The sequence below is a fragment of the Pediculus humanus genome, genomic scaffold (assembly GCF_000006295.1).
Source record: "Pediculus humanus corporis 1103172108281 genomic scaffold, whole genome shotgun sequence".
Taxonomy (NCBI): Eukaryota; Metazoa; Arthropoda; class Insecta; order Psocodea; family Pediculidae; genus Pediculus; species Pediculus humanus.
In genome coordinates, this window is record NW_002987850.1 from 367,945 (window position 1) to 393,535 (window position 25,591).

At 29.8% G+C, this 25,591-nt stretch overlaps 3 protein-coding genes across 3 annotated transcripts; all 3 read right to left on the reverse strand.

Moving 5' to 3' along the window:
- Positions 1-4,415: 4,415 nt before the first annotated feature.
- On the reverse strand, positions 4,416-6,108 carry Phum_PHUM511920 (uncharacterized protein; the record flags this gene model as incomplete). The annotated part of the gene is made up of 4 exons (XM_002431042.1): positions 4,416-4,488; positions 4,665-4,776; positions 5,527-5,671; positions 6,055-6,108. 4 exons carry the CDS (start codon positions 6,106-6,108, stop codon positions 4,416-4,418), a joined length of 384 nt encoding a protein of 127 aa, XP_002431087.1.
- A 1,393-nt stretch (positions 6,109-7,501) lies between these two features.
- Positions 7,502-9,699, reverse strand: Phum_PHUM511930 (uncharacterized protein; the record flags this gene model as incomplete). Its single annotated transcript, XM_002431043.1, has 4 exons — positions 7,502-7,533; positions 8,094-8,129; positions 8,159-8,175; positions 9,629-9,699. The coding sequence occupies 4 exons, from the start codon at positions 9,697-9,699 to the stop codon at positions 7,502-7,504; spliced, it is 156 nt and encodes a 51-aa protein (XP_002431088.1).
- Positions 9,700-15,870: 6,171 nt separating this feature from the next.
- On the reverse strand, positions 15,871-17,450 carry Phum_PHUM511940 (uncharacterized protein; the record flags this gene model as incomplete). The annotated part of the gene is made up of 6 exons (XM_002431044.1): positions 15,871-15,936; positions 16,290-16,381; positions 16,568-16,652; positions 16,883-17,014; positions 17,047-17,098; positions 17,446-17,450. The coding sequence occupies 6 exons, from the start codon at positions 17,448-17,450 to the stop codon at positions 15,871-15,873; spliced, it is 432 nt and encodes a 143-aa protein (XP_002431089.1).
- Positions 17,451-25,591: the final 8,141 nt, after the last annotated feature.

Consider the following 25,591-nt stretch of genomic DNA (forward strand, 5'->3'; position numbering starts at 1 on the left):
GCGTCAAAATAAATTCAATTAAAAACTTTTTAAAAACTAACTTGTAAAATTCCGTGGAGAAGAAGAAAAATGGTGGATAGAGAGAGTGGGAGAGAGAAAGAGAGATGGAAACTTTTTGTTTTTTTTAGCAAAAGTTATACCGACGCAAAAAAAAAAAAAATAAAGGAAAACTTGGAAAAGCATAACCGAACGTGAACTTACACGAAAACGAGGTAATCCAATATAATAAGGATTATGCGATGATAGGATTAGAGAAAGTAACAAAAAAAACAAAATGTCGGACGGTCCGTAAAAATTTCTTTTTTTTTTTTTTCTCAGTAAATCGCTTTAAAAAGAAACAAACAAACAAACAAACAAACGAAATAAAATCAAATTCGGATAAAAAGAAAAAAAAATTAAAAAAAAAAAAATTTTCGTAAATTAATTTACGTACGAAAAACGTTTGAGTAAAAAAATAATAATAATAATTAAACGAAAATGAAAACGTTTAAAGCAGACGACGACGACGACGACGACGGTGACGATGATGACGACAGACAAAATAATGGCGTGAAATTCTTGACACGTTCGTTCGTTCGTCACATTATTATTATTTCAAAAAAAGTGTTTTCTTATTCATTTACTACCACTCCTCCTCCTCCTCCACCTCAGGCGTTCCCCCCAACTTATTCATAAATTTCGAATTAATTATTTAACGCGGTTGCGTAAAAACGCAAGAATAGACCTTTGTCTTTCTTCCTTTCGTTTTAATTGTTTCCTTAACAAATCCAAGGACTTTAAAGTAGTAGTAATAGTCGTAATCGTGGCATTAGTAATACGATAACCTACTTAATTCTTTTACCACGAACATTTCACACCTAATTGTTTTGTCGTTTACAATCTCGGTTTTCGCGATTCATTTATCACATCACCGGAAATAAAACCAACCAAAGAAAAAAAAAAAAAGTGTAAAAATCTTAACGTGGAAGTAGATTAATTTCTAAAAAAATATTTTTCCATCGAAGCCCGAAAAAAAAAATTTAATGCGCGCGTGAAATATAAAAAATAAACAATACGACAAACACCTGCATATGATTGTTGTTACGAGAACGGAGAACGTGGCAGTAACAATTTCCTTTCTTCCTTTTTTTTTTATTTTTATTTCATTCCTTCGACTCTCCTTCTCTCTCTCTTCCTCTCCCCCCTCTCTCTTTCTTTCTCCTCCCGGAAAACAATTTATAAATGCAAAGAAAAAAAATTTTTTTTTTAGGTCAAATCCGAACCCACGCAAAACGGAAAAAAGAAAGAAAATTATTATTATTATTATTATTATTATTATTATTATTATTATTATTATTTTTTCATTCATTAAAATTAAAATTTTATTTTCCAAAAAACCCAAAATTTTCCGTTAAATATTTAAATGAATTTTTCGGAGGAGTAGGGGAGAGAGAGAGAGAGAGAGAGAGAGAGAGAGAGAGAGAGAGAGAGAGAGAGAGAGAGAGAGAGAGAGAGAGAGAGAGAGAGAGAGAGAGAGAGAGAGAGAGAGAGAGAGAGAGAGAGAGAGAGAGAGAGAGAGAGAGAGAGAGAGAGAGAGAGAGAGAGAGAGAGAGAGAGAGAGAGAGAGAGAGAGAGAGAGAGAGAGAGAGAGAGAGAGAGAGAGAGAGAGAGAGAGAGAGAGAGAGAGAGAGAGAGAGAGAGAGAGAGAGAGAGAGAGAGAAAGAAAAAGAGAGACGGTGAATGAGAAATAGAAATTTTTACCGAATGGGTGAGTGTGCAAAAGAAGGGTAAAATTAATACGAAGGGTAAAAAAAAAATTCTGGAAAGGAATGAAATCAACGAGTGAGAGAGAGAGAGAGAGAGAGTGAGAAAACAAATTTTCAAAGGTAAAACGATGTTTAAGAAAGGGAAAAGAAAAAAAGGTTTATTAGCAAATCACTTTTCCCGCTCCCCTTCCTTTTCTTCCTTTTCTTTTCCTCCTCCTCCTCCTTTTAAACCTTTTTAACTTTTTTTTTGAAAACTCGGAAAATTTTTTAAAAAAACAAAAAAATTTTCCTTTTTGTTCCAAAAGTTCAAATTACAAAATTTATTTTTAATTACAATTCATCTTAACAAGAAAGAGAAAGAGAGAGGGGGCGTAAAGGTAAAAAGAAAAAGAAGAGGAAAAAGCGTTTTGGAAAAATATTGGAAAATATTTGTGTTTGTTATTTACTAAAATTCGCCATTTTTTTTTTTAATATTTCTTTTGCAATCAACAGGAACGGAAAAATGGCCGGAAAATTTAAAATTTAAAATCTTTTCCTCATTCCCGCCTTTCCACGACTCTCACCTTCTTCCTCATTTTTTTTTTTTTTTTTCCATTCATTTCAACGTCATATTAAACAATCGATCAACAACAACAACAACAACCGCAACGACAACAATAACAACAACAACGAAATTTTTTTTTTTTTTGATGAATGAGTCAATAAATTTTAACTTGAGGCCCCATAAATAATAATAATAATAATAATAATAATAATAATAATAATAATAATAATAATAATAATAATAATAATAATAATGATAATAATAATTTTTAAACGTTCGAATTTAAAACAGCCTCGAACCAAACACAAAAAAAAAAAAAAAAATTTCTTTTAATCTCCGGTAACTAATTGCCACCGGTAAAAAAAAAAAAAAAAACTGGTAAATAAGAAAATACATCCTGCCTGACATTAACCACATGACTTGTAAATGGCATGAATGGAAGCAGTGGCAGGAGAGCGGTTTCCACCGCCTACGCAACCGCCGACCTAACAACTAAAAACCTATAAAGTCATTTTAAAATTCAATCCGTCTTTATGTTTATATAACGAATTAAAAACTCGATAAAATCAATTCCTTTCTTATTTATTTATTATTTTTTTTTTTACTTTCTAATTATTAAAAACGTTTTTTTTTTCTCCATTAATTTTTTGGTTTTTTTCCACGGGCACTTACGCACTTACGCACTCACGCACTCACGCAATCGCATTCGTTAAGAAAATTAAAAAAAAAATTTAATTTTATTATATTAACTAGAAAACGCGGATTCGATTTGACGATGTTTTTTTTTTATTCCTTCTCATTCATTACTTTTTCTATGACGTCATCGTCGTACCGCCATTATTCCCACCGCCGCCGCCGCCTCCTCCGACTTCGAAAAAAATAAAATAATAATAATAATAATAATAATTTTTTCGACGAGACTCGACGACGTTTTCGATTCCATTTTTTTTTTTATTACTATTAATCTTTTCCAGTTTTTTTTCTTTCTTTCTTTTTCCCGATTGTTTGTTTGTTTGTTTGTTTGTTCGATTTACGAATCATCATCATCATCATCATCATCATCCCATGGTTTTGTTCGTTTATGCAAACCATAAAAAAATTTTTTTTTTAACCCTTTTAAAAAATCGTGGAACGAGAATATAAAAAAAAAAAAACTTTTTCTTTTTGTTTTCCTTCCAGCTTTTTTTTTAATTCTCCTTTACAAGTTTTATTATTATTATTAATATTATCATTATTATTATTATTATTATTATTATTATTATTATTATTAATATTATCATTATTATTATTATTTACTCATTACTGAAATTCCCACGTACGATTTACCAACTTAATTTTCTTTTTTTTTTGTTTGTTTGTTTGTTACTAACATATAGAAAAAAAATATTTAAAAAAAAACAATTTTTTCTTATTTTTCCGTCCGCGTCTTGTTTTCGACGCGGACTGGGGGTGAGGCGGGGGACCGGGGGAGGGAAAGAGGAAGGGGGACACGTTGATTTTTATTACCTCGTCATTAAAAAAAAAATATATATATACACGCACGCGAAGATATAATAAAAATTCATCCACATAAATAATTTTTTTTTTTTTTTTTTTTTTTTTTTTTTGAGTTGGCGACAATGTTATGATGCTTTCGTTCGAAAGAGTGAAAGAGAGAGAGAGAGAGAGAGAGAGAGAGAGAGACAGTGGCAGGCAGAGAAAGAAAGAAAAAAAGAAAAACAATAATAAAACGAAAACAATTTCAATAGCATTCAATGACAATAACAAACGTTTCTAACAAAATAATAATAATAATAATAATAATAATAATAATAATAAAAGAAACAACAGTACAACGAACCAAATACGTAGACAGATGGATGGATGTATGGATAGATAGATAGATATATAGATAGAAAGATAGATAGATGGTAGACAAGAAAAGGCAAGTCGTTCACCAATCAAACAAAGAATGACATCGAATTAAAAAGAAAAAAAAAAAAAAAACAAAACAAAACAAAACGTGCAAGTCATCTTTTTTATAATGTCATAAAATGAAATAAAAAAAGAGAGAGAAAAAGAGAGATAGAGATAGAGACATAAAAATTGATAGAAAGAGAGAGAGAGAGAAAAGATAGGAAAGGAAATCAGTTATTTAACCCGAGTTGATTAATGAAAGTTCCATAAATGGTTAACATTGTGTGCGCCCACTTTATCTCTCTCCAACATAAGTGCGTTCTATCATCATTATCATCATCATCATCATCATCATCATCATCATCATCACCACCGCCTTTTCGTATAAATGACTTGACAATTTTTTCGTTAAAACCACGTACGAAAAAAAAATTTTTTTTTTTTTTTAAACTACAGGTACAACTACGGTAATAACGAACTTTAACTTATATTTCAAAACAATTCCACCGTTGCAATTTTTTTTGATTTTCCATTGGAAATTTGGCAACGTCGTAATCAATTTTGCACCTGATAAACTATCGCATAAGAAGCCTACGACGTAAATATATAATAATTGCTACTACTACCTGTTCCCGCACCGCATCGAATAAAAAAAAAACTCAATTTAATTACTATTATTATTATTATTTTCGCGTAAAACAATGACGTCATTCGCGACTAATTACTAGTAACGTTTTTTTTTTTTTTTTTTAATTTAAAACTAAACAAACCGAAATTTGAATAATTAAAACCCGCTTTTAATTTAAAAAAAAAAAAAAAACAGGGGAAATTAATAACACGAAAAAAAAAAAAAATTTTCTTACCCGGAAGACTATTAAAAAAAAAAAAAAAACAGCAAAGAAGTTAACAAACAAACAAACAAACAAACGAACGAACAAACGCAACGTTTTATTATAATTCCACGTAAATTATTATTATTATTATTATTCCAGAATTTTTATTTTTTTAAATTAAAATGCAAATTTTCCTCGGTCTGAGAGAATTTTTATGTAACGCGGCGAAATATTTTTTTTTTTTTTTAATCGAATAATTTATTATCGCCGCCATTTTCAAGTACGTCATTAAATCCCGAAAAAAAAGGTTATTATTATTATTATTATTATTATTATTATTACGAGGTAACATACGTACGACGTAAAACATTATCAAAACGAAAAAACGTGGGAGAAGAAAGAAGAAAATATTCGCAAAGGGATTAAAATTATAAAAATTTACCGGTGACGACAACAACAACAACCAAAAATATATAAATTTAAATATAAAAATTATTATTTCAATTACCTTTTTCGCAAGTTTCCTGTTTCGTCGTCGTTTCCGGTACAATCCCGGATAATTTTCCAGCTTTTTGTTTTTTGTTGTAATAAATACCGCCGCCGCTACTATTCGTTTGATGTTTTGATAAACTTAACCGGCTAACTCGAGAACCCTGTAACAAAACAAACAAAATTAAATAAATATAAACAAACGAAAGTTATTCAATTATATTTTGTTAATTGTTTGTCGAAACGTCTCATTATAGGTTTGAAAAACAAACGCAGGAGTACGATGAAAAAGGAAAAAAAGGAAAAAAGGAAAAACAACAAATTTCCATCGTACAACATTACTTAATAATTAATAATAAATTTTTTTTAACGACAAACAACAAACAATTTCATTTTTAATAATAATTTCTTTTTGCATTCATTCATTATCATTATTATTAAAAACTATCGCGATATTATTTACTAGTAGTAAATTTTAAACGAACAATGCAACAGCAACAGCAGCAGACGACATTTCGTAAACTTCTTTGAGTTGATGCAAATTTACGCGGAGTCGTTTGACTTTTAAATCCATAATATATGTGCGGCGAAAAAATGTCATGTGATAAATTTATTAATGGAAAATTTGGAAATTTCAAATTAAATATTAATTTTAAAAACCGATGGAAAAATAAAACGCAAAAAGGAAAAGTGTAACGCAGAGAGAGAGAGAGAGAGAGAGTGCGATGCGGAAGAAAAACGCAGCGTTCTCTCAAATCTTTACGCAAAAAAGGAGGCAGCAAACGACGTAACGATTAATTTTCATTGAATTTAATTTCACTACTGCTACTACTAACTGTCGTTTAGACAAGTTGGTGACACGTCGTCGTCGTCATCATTGTTAAATGATAACAAACCTTATCACGAAGGATTATGTAAGGGGAAAAAAAAAAAAAAAAACTTTTAATAGATTTGCTTTATTTTTTATCAAACGTTTATATAGTCGATCGTTTCATAATAACGGCATTCCCCCTCAAAAAACAGTAGCAGACGTCAATTTTTTTTAAACTCGTGCATATCTGCACTTCCGGTCGGTTTAAAAGGAAAAAAAAAAAAATAAACAAACAAACATCATCTCCTTTCGTTTCCTTCCCCCTCCTCCTTCACCTCCTACCCCCAACCCACTTTAATTCCGTGAACAAATCGCAACAAAAACAAACGCAACTTTTTCTTTCTTTAACCTTAGCCAAAGGTGACGACGACGACGACGACAAAGTTCGAAATTAAAATTAAAAAAAAAAAAAAAAGGGATAAAGAACCATTTCCGGTGTAATAATAATAATAATTTTTTTGTAACGTTTTTTATCCGACTTGAAAGAAAAAAAAAAAACAATAATAATAATAATAATAATAAATTTTTTTCAATTTATTTGTTTTACGAATTAAATTTGATGATCGGCCATCTTTGTTGTTCCGTCATTACAACAACAACAACAACCCATTAGGCGTTTGTTTCTTCGAGTGAAACGTTATAATCATTAGTCGGGCGTGAATTTTTTTCATTTTAACGACCTTGAATTCTTTTTTTTTTCTAATTTTAACGTTTTTTTTTTTTTTTTTTTTTTTTTTTTACGAAACAACCGCCGTCACTCTCACGTTCGTGACGTCTTTTTTTTTTTTCTATTTTCATTGAAAAAGTGTGTGACCGAATCGCGCAAAATGATAATCATCATCATTTAAAATGGATCAAAATAATAATAATAATAAAACGAATACCAAAAAAAAAAAAAAAAAAGATGCGTTATGAAAAATGTCACCGCACACATGCGTGACGCCGCGCGGCGTTTTAAAGTTTTTTCTTTTTTCTTTTTATTGATTAACTTAAATAGTAAGAATTTAAAAAGTAAAAAAAAGGTCACGCTCCTGTTACGCACGCAGCGTGACGAATGATTAAAAAAAAAAAAAAAAAACATTTTTATCCGCATTTAAAAAAAAAAAAAACAATTTTAAATCCGTCACGCGATACCGCGTGATATTGATACACCGCCTTTTAAAATCATTTTTTTTTTTTTAATGACCTACAACTTTTATGCATGCATTCGACCCTTTTTTTCCTTTTTTCCTTTTCGAAATCCGCAGCATGATCGTCTTAATGGGAAGGGAGAGAGAAAAAAGAAAAAACATTTCAATGACGTCACATCATCAATACCCCCCGATGAAAAATCATAGAAAGGAAAAATTTCCCAACCGTGCACCGACCGAAACCTTCGAAAACCTTTTGACCTTTTTTTTCATTCCTTTTTTCCTTTTTTTACAAAAAAAAAAAAAAAAAAAAAAATTTAATTTAAAAATGAAAAAAAATAAAAACAACACAAAAAAGTTTCCAGGGAGTAAAAAAATTAAAAAAAAAAATTTCCAGAGTTAAAAAACATTCAAAGGAAAAACAAAAACAAACAAACAAACAAACAAACGTTAAATGCATAAACCAAATGAAAGAGTCAAGTCAAAAAAAAAAAACGTGAAAAAAAAAGGATTTCATTATTATTATTATTATTTCTACTCTTTTCTTTTTTCCTTTTTTTTTTTTTTTTTTTTTACGACCCTTACTCGGTTCTGGCATCCCTTTCGGCTTTAAATACGCCCCTTTTTTTTTTTTTTTAAAAAAAAACTACCCCTAACTAAATCTCCCCTAAAAAAAAAATATAAATTATATAACCGATTGTATATACTTTTTTTTTTTGTTTTTACTTTTTCTTTCTCTCTTTCTCTTTCTCTTTTTAAATTTTACTAAACTTTTAACGGGTCACTAGAAAAAGGAAAAATAAAACTTTTATCTTTTTTTTTTTTTATACGTCATATTTACGATCTCTCTCTCTCTCTCTTTTATACCCTAAAACTTTTCACAAACATTTTTTTTCCTCCTCTCCACGTTTAATTAATGTAAAAAAATTTTTTTTTTTTCGTTTCGTTTCCGGGGATCGATTTTCTCTCTTTCTCTCTTTCTACCTCATCCGGACATGTACGTTCAGAAACTTCGAATCGAATGAAAAGTAAAAAAAAAACAACAACAACAAAAACTTTGCCGAATCAACAACAACAAAAAACGCGAGTAAATTTTTTTTTTTTTTTTTTTTTTGCTTTACAAGCCCGAAATTTTATTTCAGTATCGACATGTAAAATAAAAAAAAAGAAGGATAATTTATGCTTTTTAACGACAGCACAAAAACGAACAAACACAAACAAACAAACAAACAAACAAAAAAGCATTAAAGCAGCAAAAAAATAAAAATAAAAAACTTCTAGAATTCTTTATACAAAAAAAAACATAAAACAAACGAATTTTTTTTCTTTTTTTTTTTTGAAAATTTGTTAAAACGATAATAAAAACCACGTCGAAAGACAACAACCGTCAAACAAACAAACAAACAACAAACTTTCAAATTCCATCCTTTTTTTTTTTTTTTGCAAAACAACGACAACTATTTTCATCGTCGCGTCTATAAACATAGTTTCAGAAAAATCGAGGGGACAACAAAATATAATAAAAAAAATTTCCTTTGACGAAAAATGAAAAAAAAGGAAAAATGGAAAGAAAGAAAATTAAATTACGGTCGACAAAAGATGAAGGATTTAGTAAAAAAAAAAAAAAAAAAAATTAAATTTATTTATGATTTTTTAACAACTTTTCCCTTTTTACCCTTTCTCCCCTTCCCCCTTCCTTCACGAAAAAAATGGTTAACTTAAAGAAACCAAAAAGTAAAAGTTTGAAAAAGAAAAAGAGAGAGAGAGAGAGAGAGAGAAAGATATAATGAATAGAAAGAAAAAAGAGAGGAAAAGAAATGAGCACACGGGGGTAGGGGAGGGAAAGGGGAGGGAGGAAAATTAATGAAAAGAAAAGGGTAAAAGCAGACGAAACGTAAATATTAAAAAAAAAAAAAAATCAATAAATCAATGAGAATGAGTACATGAATTAATGAATCAAAAAAATTGCATCCAACATTACAAAACAAAAAACTCGCGTATTAAAGACAAAAAAAAGGGGGGGAGGAAGGAAAGCGAAGTAAAAGCGTGGGGGAGGAGGAGAAGGAGGGAAAGGTTAGGGCGAGAGAAAAACAAAATTCCGAAAAAAGAAAATTTTTTACATCTTTGCAAACGTTGCAGCAGCAGCGTCGTCGTCGTCCTCATCTTCGTCCGTTTCCCTACATTTCCCCATCTTTTTTCTCTCTCTCTCTCTTTCTATTTCATCCCTTTTTCTAACATTATTTTTCATCCCGGCTTTTCCGCTCATAAAGAAAATTGTTTTCGAAGAAAAGGTTTTTATAACAGTCAAGAAATAGAAGGAAATTTTTTTCTTTTTCTTTTGCTTCCCCCGTTTTTGTCAAGAAAAAAATTTTTTTTTCTTTTTTTTTTCTTTATTTTCTTTTCATCTTTTTTCAACTCGCACGCACACGCACTCTCTCTCTCTCTCTCTCTCTACGTATATATATATATATATATATATATTAAAAAATTAATATATATATATCTTTTTTAATATATATATATTAAAAAAGTAAATTTTTGTGTCGTCGTTCGACTTGAAAACCCAATCATGAAAACTTTACGTAAACGTTAATTAATGTTAAATGAATATTTAATGTGTGAACTTTTTTTTTTTTTCTTTTTCTTTAAATGGTTTTTGAATTGAATTTTAAAACATTAAATACACGTTTTCAACCCAACTCCTACACGCAAACGCGTACACGCACACAACTACAAACGACGACGACGACGATTACCACTAAAAAAAAAAAATTAAATGGAAAAAAAAAAGGCAAAAAAAAGGAGAAAAAAGGAGAAAAAACGTTAAATTCGTCATATTATATCATTGAACGTGGAACGTGGAACGTGAAATTCTTGTTTTTAAATGTTTGCGTGTAACATTAACATAAACATTAAATAAAACAAGAATGTGGGGAAGAAGGGGGGAGAAAAAAAAAACATAAAAAACAACATCAATCATGTTTGGATTTTTCTAGAATTTTTTTCGTACAAATAAAGGGAACGACAACGGAGCAATTGCAGTTTACATAATTAAATTTTTTTAAATTGTCAAACAAAATTTTTAATTTTTTTTGGGAGGGAGGAGAGGGGAGGGGAAGGAGGGATTAAGGGAGGTAGAGGTGAGAGGGGAGGGCCTTAAATTTACCGTTGATAAATTTCAATTCCGATCATTTGTAAAATTAAAAGCAATCATTTTATAACACGACCAAACGAACGAACGGAAATTTTCTCTTTCTCTCTCTCTCTCTCTCTCTTTCTCTTCGCTGCAACAACCAACAACGGCCCGTTTGCACACACACACACACACGTACATGTTTTCTAATTTCCCAACAACCGCCGAACGTTTTCAACATTTCTCTCTCTCTCTTTTTCTCTCTCACTCATTTTCTCCCTTTTTCTCCTTTCATATCGTAAATTTACAAAGGGAACCGCCGACGTTCACGTCACAATCAATAACCCGAAATTCACCCTTTTCTCTCTCTCTTTCTCTCTTTCTCTCTCTCTCTCTCTCATCTCTCCGTAACAATCGCGCGTAACTTTCAAACAAATTTATATATAAAAGTATTTAAAAATTTTCTAGAAATTTCTCAGAAACTAAATTTAAATCGAACCTTAATTTTACAAATTAAAAAAAAAAAACGTGTTAACGACGACATTCCTCCCCTCCCTCATGCTACAGGATTTCAGGTACTCCAACTAAACGAAAATAAAAAAAACAGGGGGAGAGAGGAAAGAAAGAAAGAAATAACAACAACAACAACAAAAAGAAAACAAACCGGTTTCAAAACTCCGGCAATAAAAAAAAAAAAAAAATTTTAAACCACACAAAAGATGAAATCTTGTTTCTTTTCCTCCTCGTCCTCGTCGACATCGTCATCGTCGTCCTGCAGATGGCAAATAATAATAATAATAATATTTCCAACCACTTTTTTTTTTTTACGCTGCTACGTACGTATCATCATCATAATCGTTTTAAGTGTACTTGGCAAATTCAATAATTATTATAAACAACATTTATATAAAATAAATTTTTGAATTAAGAGTTGAAAGAGGAAAGATGAGAAAGAGATAAAATGATGGAAAGATAGAAAGAGAGAAAGAGAGAGAAGGAGAGGTTTCTTCGTGCACCCAGCATGGCATCTTTCTCCTTACACAATTCCGTCTTCTGCTTTTAACGACTACACTAGTACTTCTGATCTCGGTTAAATGATTATTTTATTTTATGTTATTATTAATCGAAAAACATTTTTTTCTCTCTCTCTCTCTCTCTCTCAAGTAATTAATTATGACTAGTCACGTAACTTTTTTTTACATTTCCATTTCGACAAACTGTTTAACTTTTTTTTTAAAAAAAAATTTTACTTACGCAAACACGCGCACACACGCACACACGCACGCACATTTTCGCAAACCTTTACCTTATTATTTTTCAACGGATTCATGTCCTACCTGTCCCAGGTACAAATTTAAAAGAAGGAAACGATAAATAATAATAATAATAATGATTCGAAGAACATCTGTATAATTTAATATTATCGTTTAATAAAATCAAGAGGGAATCAACTGGCATGTGTGTGCGTGTGCGTGTGCGTGCGCGTGCGTTGGCGTAAAAGACGTTACGAAACGAACCTCAATATCACCACAGCCTCCTCCTACAACAGCCTATCTCGTCTGCAACTGCGCCGCGACAACAATCACACCCAAATTTAAATTTATACCTAATAAAAATAATACATACATGGACATGTAATAAACCATTTAAAAAAGGAAAAAAAATGGCGACGCACAATCGAAACCGAAAGAGAACAAAAAAAGATAGAAAAAGATGAAAAACATTTATTAAAAGGACACCGTAAAAAGACATAAAGAAGAGAAAATAACATAAAAAAAATAAAATAAAGAAAAACGGAAAAAAGCGTTGGTTCGTTGCAAAACCTCCCGGGATTTTCCTTCTTCCACGTTCTCTCCTAAAAATATCTACGACGACGAATTTAACCGTAAGAATTTTCGCGCTACGTTTTCCCTCTCCCCCTCTCTCTCTTTTATACATTAAAAAAAAGAGAACGACATATTATTATTAAACTCCGAATAATATCATTATACGAAATCATTTATTCATAATCACTCTTCTTAAATTTTTCTTTTTTTCTTTCTTTCTTTCTTTCTGTCTTCCTTACGTACTCAAGCACGCATTCGAAAAAAAAAAAAAAACAAATATGGCGGCTGGAAAAAATTGAGGTGAGGTGAGGGGGGGAGGGAAGGGCGGATAACAAAAAAAAAAAACTTTTACTTACATAAATTCACATTTACACAAAACATCGACAATGAATGAAATCCAATAGAAAATTATTATCCTATTCTAGAAACAAAACACGAACAAAAAAAAAAAAAAAACAAAAAAATAACAACAAGAACACGATACAAAAACAAAATACAAACAAAAAGTGAAAATAATAATAATAATAATAATAATAATAATAATAATAATAATGGTAATAATAATAATTAATTAATTAACATTTAAAATCACAAAAAAAATTAAATTAAAAAAAAAATTGCACATTTCACATTCAAATGCACAACTCCATATTAATATTAATAATAATAATAATAATAATAATAATAATAATAATAATAATAATAATAATAATAATAATGCATTATTGTTATAATTATCATTATTATCATTATTATTATTACTAGGTTTTATTATGCAACATTACGAAAATTAAAATAAAAAAAAAGAATAAGAATAAGAATCACGCGTGAAACGTCAAATTTTCTTTTTTTTTCGTCTTGCTCGAGGAGCAAGAGAGAGAAAGAGTAAGAAAAAGAGAGAGATAGAAAGAAAGAGAAAATGTAAATGAAAATTGATACGACTTAAATGATGTTTTACGATCACCTAAAGTGCAATAACTTCCGGTAATTTTACAAATAAAAAAAAAAAAAAAAAAATTACACAAAACAACAACAAGGAAAAAAAAAAAAAAAAAAAATTTCACGGTGAAAAATTTTCCCGTTTTCTTACCCAAATTATTTATTATTATTATTATTATCATCACCTATCTATTCATTTATTCATTTATTTATTTAATTATTATTATTATTATTACTATTTAAATTTTAAAAACAAGGAAAAAATTTAATCAACAACACGTCAATCAACATCCGCGTTTATTTTTGAATGAAAGACATTGACGATATTTAAAATCTAATAAAAATTTATCATTATTATTATTTAAAAAATTCACAAAAATACGCACGTTTCCATTTAAAAAAAAAAAAAAAAAACTCACGCACGAAATCACTACTAACCCCTCCCCGGAAAAATCAACAAAAAAAAAATTTAATTTCTTTTATGATAAACAAAAAAAAAAGAAAATGTATATGAAAACGCTCAACGTATACACAATTCGCCGGCTCTTTGCACTTCTGCGGAGCCTCGCCTGGGAACAACAAAGATGGCGGACAAGAAAACGTTTTAATGCTGGAATTCGTGATGCAGAAACCAAACGAATGAACGAATGAAAATAAAATTTTTTTTTTTTCTTTTTTTTTTAAATAATTACTTTACTGGGTTCTTTACGCATTCTCTCTCTCTCTTTTTTTTGTTTATTATTATTATTATTATTATTATTATTATTATTATTATTATTATTATTATTATTATTATTATTATTATTATTATTATTATTATTATTATTATTTCTATTTAAATAAATAAATAAATAAAAAATTTAAAACTTCGACCTGGTTCGAAATGTGATTTTAATTTACGCAGATTTACGAGTAAAAATTTATTATATCGACTCTCGTTAACATTTTCTTTATCTTCTACCACGACTAAAATATTTTACAGCACCTCCCCCGCCCCGTCCCCACTCCCCCAAGAAAATGAATCACGCTTAAATAATTAAAATTTTCCGAAAACCAAAACAAAGTTTTTTTTTTGCAACAAAATCACCCCCGAAAAGTAAAAGAGACGAATTTAAAACGCGTTTACATTTAAATAATTCATTTCCGCCCCTAAAAATAACGACGACAACGACAACGACAACAACCCCTATCTCCAAAACTAATAATAATAATAATAATAATAATTGAAACGTAATCTTAACAAACAAGATTTATTATAGTCTATAAAAAAAAAAAAAGATTTAAACGATTCAAATATAACTTGGGTGGTCTAACAAAAAAAAAAAAGAAAAAACCGTAAATTGTTTCAGGTACGGGTCAAATCGAGATCGGGGAGAAAGGGGAGAGAGAAGGGGGGGCAACGGGGGGAAGGGAGATTTCCACAAATAAATAAATAAAAACAAAACAAAACAAAAAGAAATTTTTTTTTTTTTTGTTTGTTTTAAACAATTTCCTTTTTTTTTCGACAACTTTGTTTCCCCCTCCTCCTTTGTCACTCTCTCTCTTTCTCTCTCTCACATTTTAATTTTTTAAATTAATTTTCGATTATTTGTAGAGAGAGAGAGAGAGAAACAGTAACCACATCTAATGACACGACAAAATTTTTTTTGTAATTCGTCTTTCCATTCTCTCAATTAAATAACGATCTGGCGAACGCGCAAAAAAAAATTAATAAATAAAAAATTATTAATTATTTTTTTTCTTTTTTTTCCAGAATGAAAAGAGAAAAAAAAGGGGATGAATTTCACAGCAGACGACAAAATTTAAAGAAACATCGAATCCACGTAAACAAAACTCATTCGAAACGGTTATGCATGAAAAATAATTAACCGTATCGAACGAGCCTCCCAATTTTTTGTATTTTTTTTTTTTGCGTGGGAGTAAAACAAAAAAAAAAAAAGAAAACGTTTAAAAAACGTGTCAAAAGAAAAGAAAAAGATGCCCCCCTCCTCCTCCCACGCGAAAAATATTATTATTATTATTATTATTATAATGATTTAAATTTAAAACAAAAAAAAATAAAAAATAAAATAAAATAAATAAAAGCGGAGATTATAAGAATTCGATATTGTTAATTTAAAATACGATTTAAAAACAAGCAAAAAAAAAAAATTTTTGTTTGTTTGTTTGTTTGTTTAATTAACTTTCTTTTCCATAAATAAAACAACAACAACAATAACAATAACGACGACGAAGACAAAAACAAGAACAACACCAAAACAATTAAAGAAAAAAAGCTAACATATAACTGTACTTTTTCGTTTGTCTCTCTTTTTTCTTTACCCCCTTCGACCTTCTACACCACCACCACCACCACCACTCCCCTCTACCCTTTAGAATTCGCAATCGTCGTTTTCCTTTTTTTCGATTCCTTTTTTCTCTCCACAAACAAACAAACAAGCGAAAAATTTCCCGATTGCACAAGTTAACATTTTTCAAGGTGAACGAAAATCAATAAAATCCAGTATATAAAAACAAACAAAAAAGAAAACTTTACAAAATAATAAATCTAATTCAATTTTAATTTTCCACGCTTTCTGACAGGAATGGCAAGAGGAAAAAAAAAAAAAAAAAAAAAAAAAAAAAGTTTGCTTTTTTTTTTTTTTTCTTGTTTTTTGTTTTATTGTTTGCGTTTGTCAGGTGGAAAAGAAAAACAACGACAAAAAGAAATACGACGACGCAACCGATTTTAACCCTTTTTTCTTAAAAACTGCGGGGAGGGAAGGGCGAGAAGAGGGGCCGAAAGGGTCGGGAAAGAAAATTAAAAACGAAAAAAAATTTCCTTCGGTTACTTTTTTTTTTTTTTTGTTGGGAGAGGAAACCAAAAAAAAAATTCTCACTCACCGAATGTTGCTGATGCTGCGTTAAAACTGCAGACGACCTTGACCTTCTAGGTGTGATGCCAACAACTTCACCTCTCATTATCGAATCCACAACTAAAAAAAAAATTTTTTTTTAAATTTTTTTTCTCCAACGTTCCATTATTTACTCTATACAGATCACATAATTCTTTGTTTTCTAAACATTAATAATAATAATAATAATAATAATAATAATAATAATAATAATAATAATAATAATAATAATAATAATAATAATAATAATAATTTTTATTTACTTACCTCCATCTCCGATTAATCTCATTTGTACCAAACTTGGATCTTCGTTATGCTCTTCTAAAACCGTATCGTCGGTCACGGTTAAATCCTGAAAGTAAAAAAAAAAAAAAAAAAATTAAACGAAACGTAACACACGATTTGAAAACAAGTTAAAACCACGACAGTAAACAAAAAAAAAAAAACAAACAACAAATAATCCATGATTTGTTTTTTTTTTTTAAAAAAAAAACAAGATTTGAGATTAGCAAAAGAGGCAAAAAGAGAGAGAGAGAAAAAAAGGTCATTTTCCAAAAAAAGCTTTCGAGACGGAATCTTTACGTTCTTAAGAAACAATATAAAAAAATCGTGACGGGCCAAAAAAATTCGTTGATAATTCCAAAGAACGCAAAACACAAAACGCACGATTACGAACGCACGAAAACGTGACCATTTCGATTCTCCCTTACAAATCTACGTCACGCACGTGCGTGAGTATTTCGAACGCATATATATAGGTCCCCACATATATAAAATCCCGTCGCTCCGATGTACCTACTACAAAACCGTTCGAAAAAATTTATCGAAAATTACAAAAATTTCAAACCCTCCTGACGTTTTTTACAAGCGAACGCCTTATTAAAAAAAAACCCGAGACGCGAATACCCCCCCTCACCCCTCGGGGGAATAAAATCGGAAGGGAAAACTGTCGATCGTAAAATCATACAACGTACGTTTTACAAAAAATTATGACGTCACGATAATTTTAATCTTTTGTCGACAATTGTTTTAGGCAGGTAATTGAGACCAAACGAACGGACGAACGCTTTTCATTCGAAAATATCAAACGCAGAGAAATTAATTAAATTCATTACGCACTCCTTCTCACATTTTGTCACACTCACTCCATGTCAGAAAACGCACACGCACGCACACACGCACACACAAAACTGGTATTTAAAAAAATTAAAATTATAGCGATATTGACCGTGAACGTTTCACGTCTTAACGATGATAATAATGATAATTATAATAAATAAATAAATAAATAAAAACTTGTAATATTAAATTACGACTGATGCGGGTAGCAAATAATTTTTTTTTTTTTTTTTTTTTTTTTGTTTCAATTTGACCTTTTTCGAAATGAGGCCAACGACGACGATGGCGATGACGACGACGCGTCACCAATCGTAAGGATAATAAAATCACCAGAAAAAAACAAAAACTTTAGTTCGTTTACGTGGTGTCACCATCTCTCGCCCATAATTTCGGACAACAACAACAACAACAAAAATGGCAACGTCACGCAGATATCAATCTGTTGCAGGGGAGGGGGGAGGGAAAAAATTTTCCTTTTAACCTTTCTGTCATTTTATTTTTTTCTATATCGAAAAAAAAACAAACAAACAAACGACGACGACGACATTTTGTGTATTGAATAAATTTTAAAAGAAAATTTACAACAACGACGACAGCTCAACAGAATTTTTTCATTCTTTTCCTTTCGATATAATTTCTACAAACGACAAAGAAAAAAAATAAATAAATATTAAAATATTTCCGTCGTCTGACATTTTTTATTTTTGTTTTTCTTTATTTTATTTAAAATTTAAACGAAACACGATTGAATCAAACAAGTTTTTACAAGTTTGAATCAAACAAAAGAGAGAGAGAGATAGAGAGTTTTCCGGTGATCGTCCGTACAAATACAAATAATAAATAAACGAAAAATTTTCGTCAAATTTTCGTCGAAGAATCTGAAAAGAAAGAGAGAAAGAAAATTTTTTTTTTTTTTTCCACTTGGCTGAAAAATGATGTTGATCGTATTAAACCAAAAGAGCAAAATAATTTTTTTTTTTTTTTTTTTTTTTACGTCACACAAAGAGAAAATTTTTTTTTTCTTCTCTCTCTCTCTTTCTTTTATATTTTCATCTTTATCTCTCTCCCTATTTAGAAAATTTTCTTTCCTTTAACTTTCAAAACTCTTTTTACTAAAAAAAAAAAAAAAATTCAAACTTATTTTTTCCTTCTTTTCTTCTTTTCCATAATTTTCTCTCTCTCTTTTTTTTTTTTTTAACTTTTCCAAACGTATAAACAACATTCAAAATTCTATATATATATGTATCTCTTATTCCCTTTCGCCCCCCACGACTCCTCAAAAAAAAAAAAAAGCGACATGTATAAAAAAACTTGAAAAAAAAAAAAAAATTGTTTCAAATTAACTTTATTTGTGATAGATAGTAGGAAACTTTTCGAAAAAAAAAAAAAAAAAAAAAAAAAAAAACTTTGAAAAAAAAAAAAAAACAGAAAAGATGTACACCCCCTTCTCCTTCACCATCCCCATCCCCTCTCCCTCCCCCAAGAAAAGGAAAAATAAAAAAGGGAAAATTAAAAAAATTTCAAAATCCTTTTTCTTTTTTTTTTTATGCGTAGAGGAAAAATATATGCGACGTAAGCGACGTAAGCGACAAAAACACGTTCGCGTATAAATAAATAAATAAATAAATAAACAAACGAGCAGAAGAAAATTAAAAACCGCAAAATTATTTGACGTCATCAAACTAACGAAAACAACCCCGCGATTCTTCGTAAAGGAAAAGTTCGTTACACCCCCTCCCCCTTCCCCTACGAAAAAAAAAAAAAAACGAAATCCTTTTCTGCATTGCCCCTCGTTTTACAGGGAGGAAAAAAAAAATAAATAAATTTTCTTTTCCTTACATCCCTTAATACCACCACCACTACCACCACCATCACCACCCCCTCAACTACCCTCCGAACCTTCCTTAAAAAAAAAAAAAAAAAACGAATTTTCCAGTCGAAAAAATAAAATAAAAAATATTTTGTATGCATTTCTTTTTTTTTTTTTACATAAATTTCTACGTGTACCGTAAAACTTTTTTTTTTTCTTAACCTTGTTTTTATTTTTATTTTTATCATATCGGAAAAAAATTTGTTTTATCAACGTTCGAACTTAAGTACGCGCGTACTTGGACGCACGCACGCACACACCCACGCACTCACGCATGTGAAGAAAATTAATAATAATAATAATAATAATATATCAATTTATTTAAAAATAAAAATAAAAATAAATTTTTTTTTTTCGTTTGACCTTTAAAACGCTTTTCGACTTCGCGATATCGATTACGATAATAATGATAATATTAATAATGATAATAATAATAATGATGATGATGATAATAATAAATAAAAAGTGAAAATTATTTTTATTTTTTTTTTCGATTAATCGATATATTTACGTACGCATATCGTAACGATAATTATCGTTTCCGGTAAATATAAAAAAAAATTTTTTTTTAAATTTCGTATTCGAGAGACGAAGAGAGAAAGAGAGAGGAGAGAGAGGAGAGAGAGGAGAGAGAGAGAGAGAGAGAGAGAGAGACATGAAGAAAACCGGTTTTTGGCATCTCTTAAAGCTATTACAATGCACACACGTATATTTATATCTATTAAAGTAGAAAAAAAAAAAAAAAAAAGGAAAAATGAGGTCAAGCTAATCGTTGCCAATTATCAAAAATAAACTTTTTCCTAATGGCCGTTTGATTGGATTACATTTTTACGTTACTTTTTTTTTTTCTTTTTTAAATAAAAAAAACGTACACGCAGCGTTTTTTTTTTAAATTTTACGCGCGTTTCCCCATCCTCCCGTAACTCGTTCCGCGATGGTCAGATAATAAATAAAAATTTTCCGGTCTTGTTTTGCATTTTTTTTTCCTCTCCCTCTATCTCTCTCCTTTTTTTTGTTTAAACAATAGAAAATGCATTCAAAAAATGTAATTTTCTCGAAAATTACGTCACACATATAACGCCGCGTAAAATCCCCCTCTCTCCTCCACCCCCGAAAAAAAGTTAAAAACAAACGCACGCGAAATGAGAGAAAATGATAGAGAAACAATTTCCAAAAAAACTATTCGCTCGTATACACTATTTAAATAAAACTAGAATTATTATTACTATTATTATTATTATCATGGATATTTCCAAGAGGGCACAAAACGAACGCGTGACTCAAATCGTTTAAAATTTCCAACGATTCGTAAAGAAGAAATTATTAATAATAATAATAATGATAATAATAATAATAATCGTGAAACAAAAGTTTTAATACATTATTTAAACGTTCGCTCGTTCGGAAGCGATTTAAATGGGAGAAAAAGGATTTGGAAGGGGGAAGGGGTAGGGAGGTACGACAAAACCAATACAAAAATTGACGTCTCCATACCCGACAGTAATGATAATAATAATAATAATAATAATAATAATAAACGTAGAAAATGCATTTATTAAACGACGATATTTCCTTTCGTATCGTAACGCGACGCCGCCATTTTTTTTTTTTTTAATGACGTTGAACGGGAAGAAAGAGTGCAAAATAACAACAACAGGATAATTAAACGATTTAATTAACATTTTTTAATTGAATTTTTTTTCTTTTTCACGGCCTCGAAAACGGAACGAAAACGTTGGACAGCAGACGACAAAATAAAAAATTTTAAAAAATCTTTTTTTTTCTCTTTTTTTTTTCGCACCTTCCTGAGAGCTCGTTTTGAACTTTAACACAAACAAACTGGGTTACGCATATTACGTAATAAAAACAGAAAAGAGAGAGAAAGATAGAAAAAGATAGAAAGAGAAAGAGAGAGAGAGAGAGAAAGAACAATTAATTTTTTTTCTTAAATGAAAACAAACGACGGCGTCGTTCGAGCAACGAAATTTTTTTTTATTTATTACCGTCGTTATTATTATTATTATTATTATTATTTATATTTTAATTTATTTATTTATGACGTCAAATGATGACGTTGTAAACGAAAAAAAAAAAAAAAATTCGATCGGAATTGATGACAAATGAAATTCAATTACATAATTTACACATCGTGGTGTTCGCGAAATTACAGGTAAACAGGTGAACAATTCGAGATGAAGAAGATGAGAAGAAGATGATGAAAGAGGAGGAGGAGGAGATGAAAAACGGTTAAAAAAAAAAAACGAACAAATTATTTATTTATTTGTTTACGTACGAAACGAAACCGCAAAAGCATCCGGTTGCGCTTGCCCACGTTTCTTTTTTGCCTTCCTTTTTTTTTTTTTTTTTATACATTCGCGGTAATTTTACTTTTCGAAAGGGGGCGGGTGCGGGGGGAAGGGGAAGGGGAAAGGAGGAGGGGAATCCCCCATCAAAAAAAAACTGGCAAGAAAATTGAAAAAAAAAAAGTTCAAATCTGTCGAATGTTTTTGATATTGAAATATGCGCGCGTAAGTGATTCCATTTTTTTTTTTTTTTTTTTTTTCGAATTTTTGGATTTGAACCAAAATCAAATGAATTTAAAACAAAGAAAACAATTAAATTAATTTTTCCTCTCTCTTTCTCTCTTTCTCTCTCACTCCCCCCTCAACTCCCCCTTCTCTCTCTCTCTTTTTTTTTTTGCGTGTTTTTTACCGTTTTAACCGTTCGAATAAACATTAACGATTCCCGTGCAAAAGTTTATTCATTTCGAAAACCGTTCGGAATTCGAATATACATTAAAAAAAAAAATTTATATCGAAAATTTTCTCTTCGTTTATTTTTCCCATTTTCGAACGGGAAGGGGGAGAAACAAACCCGAACAAAAAAAAATTATTTATTTACTCTATGAATATATCTTTTCGGTTACGATCTCCGCTATCGGTAATGCCAACATTAAAAAAAAATATATATAAACGTTTTGTTTTTTTGTTTTTTTTGTGTGATTGCGAAAAACACATTAGCAAATATTAAATACTCTTCGCATATTCCGATTTCAATTTAATATCAAATTTTTTTTTTTTTTTTTAACGATTCTGAATTACATAAATAATAATAATAATGATAATGATAATAATAATAATAAAAATGATTTTGCTTACGTCACGACAATAAAAATCTCGACGTAGGAAACGAATATCATATTAAAAATTGATAGAAAAAAATAAAATAAAATAAAAAGAAACGATATTATTTCTATGGTTCAATGTCACGTGAGAATATGATGATGATAGTGATAGTGATGATGATGATGATGATGATGATGATGATGATGATGACGATGATGATGATGATGATTACTATGATTTAAATCATTTGTAAGTTTTTTTTTGCTTTAAAATAACGCGTTTCAACATTTCGTTTCGTCTGCTTGATTATTTTTATTAGTATTATTATTATGTCCACTATAATAATACTATTATTATTACTATATATTACTATTAGTATTATTATTATTATCATTATTATTATTGATTCGGTCACGTGTAAATAATTAATTTAATTAATTCGTCGATACGGTGACGCGAAATTGAAATGTTTTAGTGAGTAGGAAAAAAAAAATCGAAAGGCGGTAGCATAAAACAGAGTAAGGAAAAGGAAAAGAAAAGGAAAAAATTAAATAATAGACAAAGAGAGAAAAAGGAGAAAAAAAAAATTAAAGTTTATGTAAATGACGTCATAGCGGAAAGAAATAGTGGAAAAATGTTCGACGCTTTTCGAATAATAATAATTTTCGCGTAAAAATTAAAACGTTAAAAATAAATAAATAAACGAAAAAAAAATTACAATAACTCGATATAATTACAGGATGGATTCTCCTTAATATAAAATTTGGTAGTAGCAATAATAATAATAATAATAATAATAATAATAATAATAATAATAATAATAATAATAATGATAATAATCCACTTATTTTATCGGGATAAATCATTTATCTCCCGTTTTTTCCCTTTTTTTTCTCCTTTTTTCCTTTTTTTTTTTTTTTTTTTTTGATTCCTTTCATTGCCCCGGGCAACTTTTCATAAATTTTCCTTCTACATCCTTTTTGAATTGCTCATTCACTCAACCTTTCTTCTCTCTCTTTCTCTTTCTCTCTCTCTCTCATGTTTCATCTTTTTCAACGGTTTTATATATATGTATAAATACAAATCTCGGTTACATCAAGATTTTCCAAGAAGAAAATTATTTAAAACTTTCAATTAAATTATTTCGATATTTTTTTTTTTTTTTTTAAATTTCGTCTTGTTTTTCAAGCGGGGGGAGAGGGAAGGGAGGGAAGTTAATTAAATATAAAAAGGAAACAAGGAATAGTAGCTTTTAATCGCTGTTTACCAAACGACGACGGTTAATAATTTGTTTATCGTATACGAGTTTAATAAACTTTTCGACGAGTAGAAAATATTGTGAAAAAGACGATACGGTCGAAACGATTTTTTTTTTTTTTTTGGCATTGAAACGATATATCGATCGAATGAAATGAATGGTGTGGAAACCCCATTTGAAATAATAATAATAATAAAAAATTAAGGGATGAAAATGAATACGTATAAAGGGAATCAAGAAAAAAAAAAAAGAGCGAAGAGTCGTGTCCCCGATTTTAACGATTTAAAAAAAAAATGTATTATTTTCTTCTGCTTTAAATACGAATCGTACGATTTATAAATTTAAACGGGGGGTGGGGTGCGGGGGGAAGGGGCTCGTGTAATAAATACCGGCAACGTTAAGAAAAAAAAAAATTTGGTTTCCCGCAAACGGTAAAAAAAAAAAAAGAAAAAAAAAGCAAAATTTTATTCGTACATCTTTTCACCCTTAACCCTCTGACTCTCTCTTTCTCTTCCTCTCTCTCTTATTATTTTTATCCTTTTTCCTTTCTTTCTCGAAAATAAATTAATTTTGAAAATAATAATAAAATAAAGGAGAAACAACGAAAAACAAATAAAGCCCCTTGCGGAAAACGCACGTCAGCCGAATAAGAGGGCAACGACCAAAAATTTTCTAAAACGGAAAAATTAAAAAAAAAAAAAAAATTTTCTTCCGCATAAATGGCGGTTAACAAAAAAAAAAAAAAAAATACGGGGAAAATCAAGAAGAAAATGAAAGAATTAAAATTCTGTTGGTGTCAATAAACTCGGGGGTAAAATTTTGCAGGTTTTCCTTTTTCTTTTCCTTTTTTCTTTTTCTTTTTCTTTTCCTTTTTTTTTGTACTTTCAAAATTCAAAAAATATAAAAAAAAAGAAAAAAAAGAGCTCCTCCCTTTGAGGAAAAAAAAAGAAAAAAGAAAAATATAATGAGAGAAACGATACGGCGGGAGAGGAGAAAAAATTTCATCCCCCTCCCCTCTACCCCTACACAGCCCCCCCGCCGTTTCTAAAATGTTTAGAATTCGAATTCGAAACTGCCATTTTTCTATATATATATATTTTATTGTATTTTTTTTTTTTTTTTTTCATTTGTGTTCCGAAGATCCCCGATCGAGATCGGAATTGAAATCGGGAATCGGGAAAAGGGGGAAAAAAAAAATAAAGAAGCAGAATGGTGAGAGAGAGAGAGAGAGAAACACAAAAAAAAAGCCCGGGAAATCTCTGGAATGTTGATTTGAAAATTGAAAATCAGAGAAAGGAGGACGTTTCCATGATGTAGACGGTGGAATATAAATCACGTGACCATGTTCAGCGCATGATCGAAAGGAAAATACAAAATTTTAACCGATTCTTCCGTACGAAAACATTGTTTTTATTGATTTTCCGTGTGTGCGGGGGGGGGGGAAATAAGGGAGAGACTAAAAAGTAAAAGAGAGATAGAGCGAGGAAAGAAAAAGAAAAACCCCGGAGTAAAGCGAGGAGTTAAACGAGGGGGGGCGGGGAGGAAAAAGCAAGCGAGCGAACGAGCGAGCGAGCGAGAGAGAGAAAGAGAGAGAGAGAGAGGTAGAAAAAAAATTTTCCCTCTCACGAACCGAAAAGAACCCGATGAAAAGAGAAAAAAAATAGGAATAAAAAGAGATGGAAGAAAGTTAAATACAAAAAAAAAAAAAAAAAAAAAAAGAGGAAAAGCTTTTTCGGGAAAAGCGGCGAGGGAAGGGAGGGGAGACGGGGAAAGAGAAGGGGAGGGGAAGGAAAACGAAAGGCGAAGGGAAAATTTTTCACAAAAAAAAAAAAAAACTGAGTCAACCCGTGGGGAAAAGAAATGAGGAATTTTTGATTTACATTTCCTAGCACGCGAGTAAAATATTTTAGCTCTTGCAT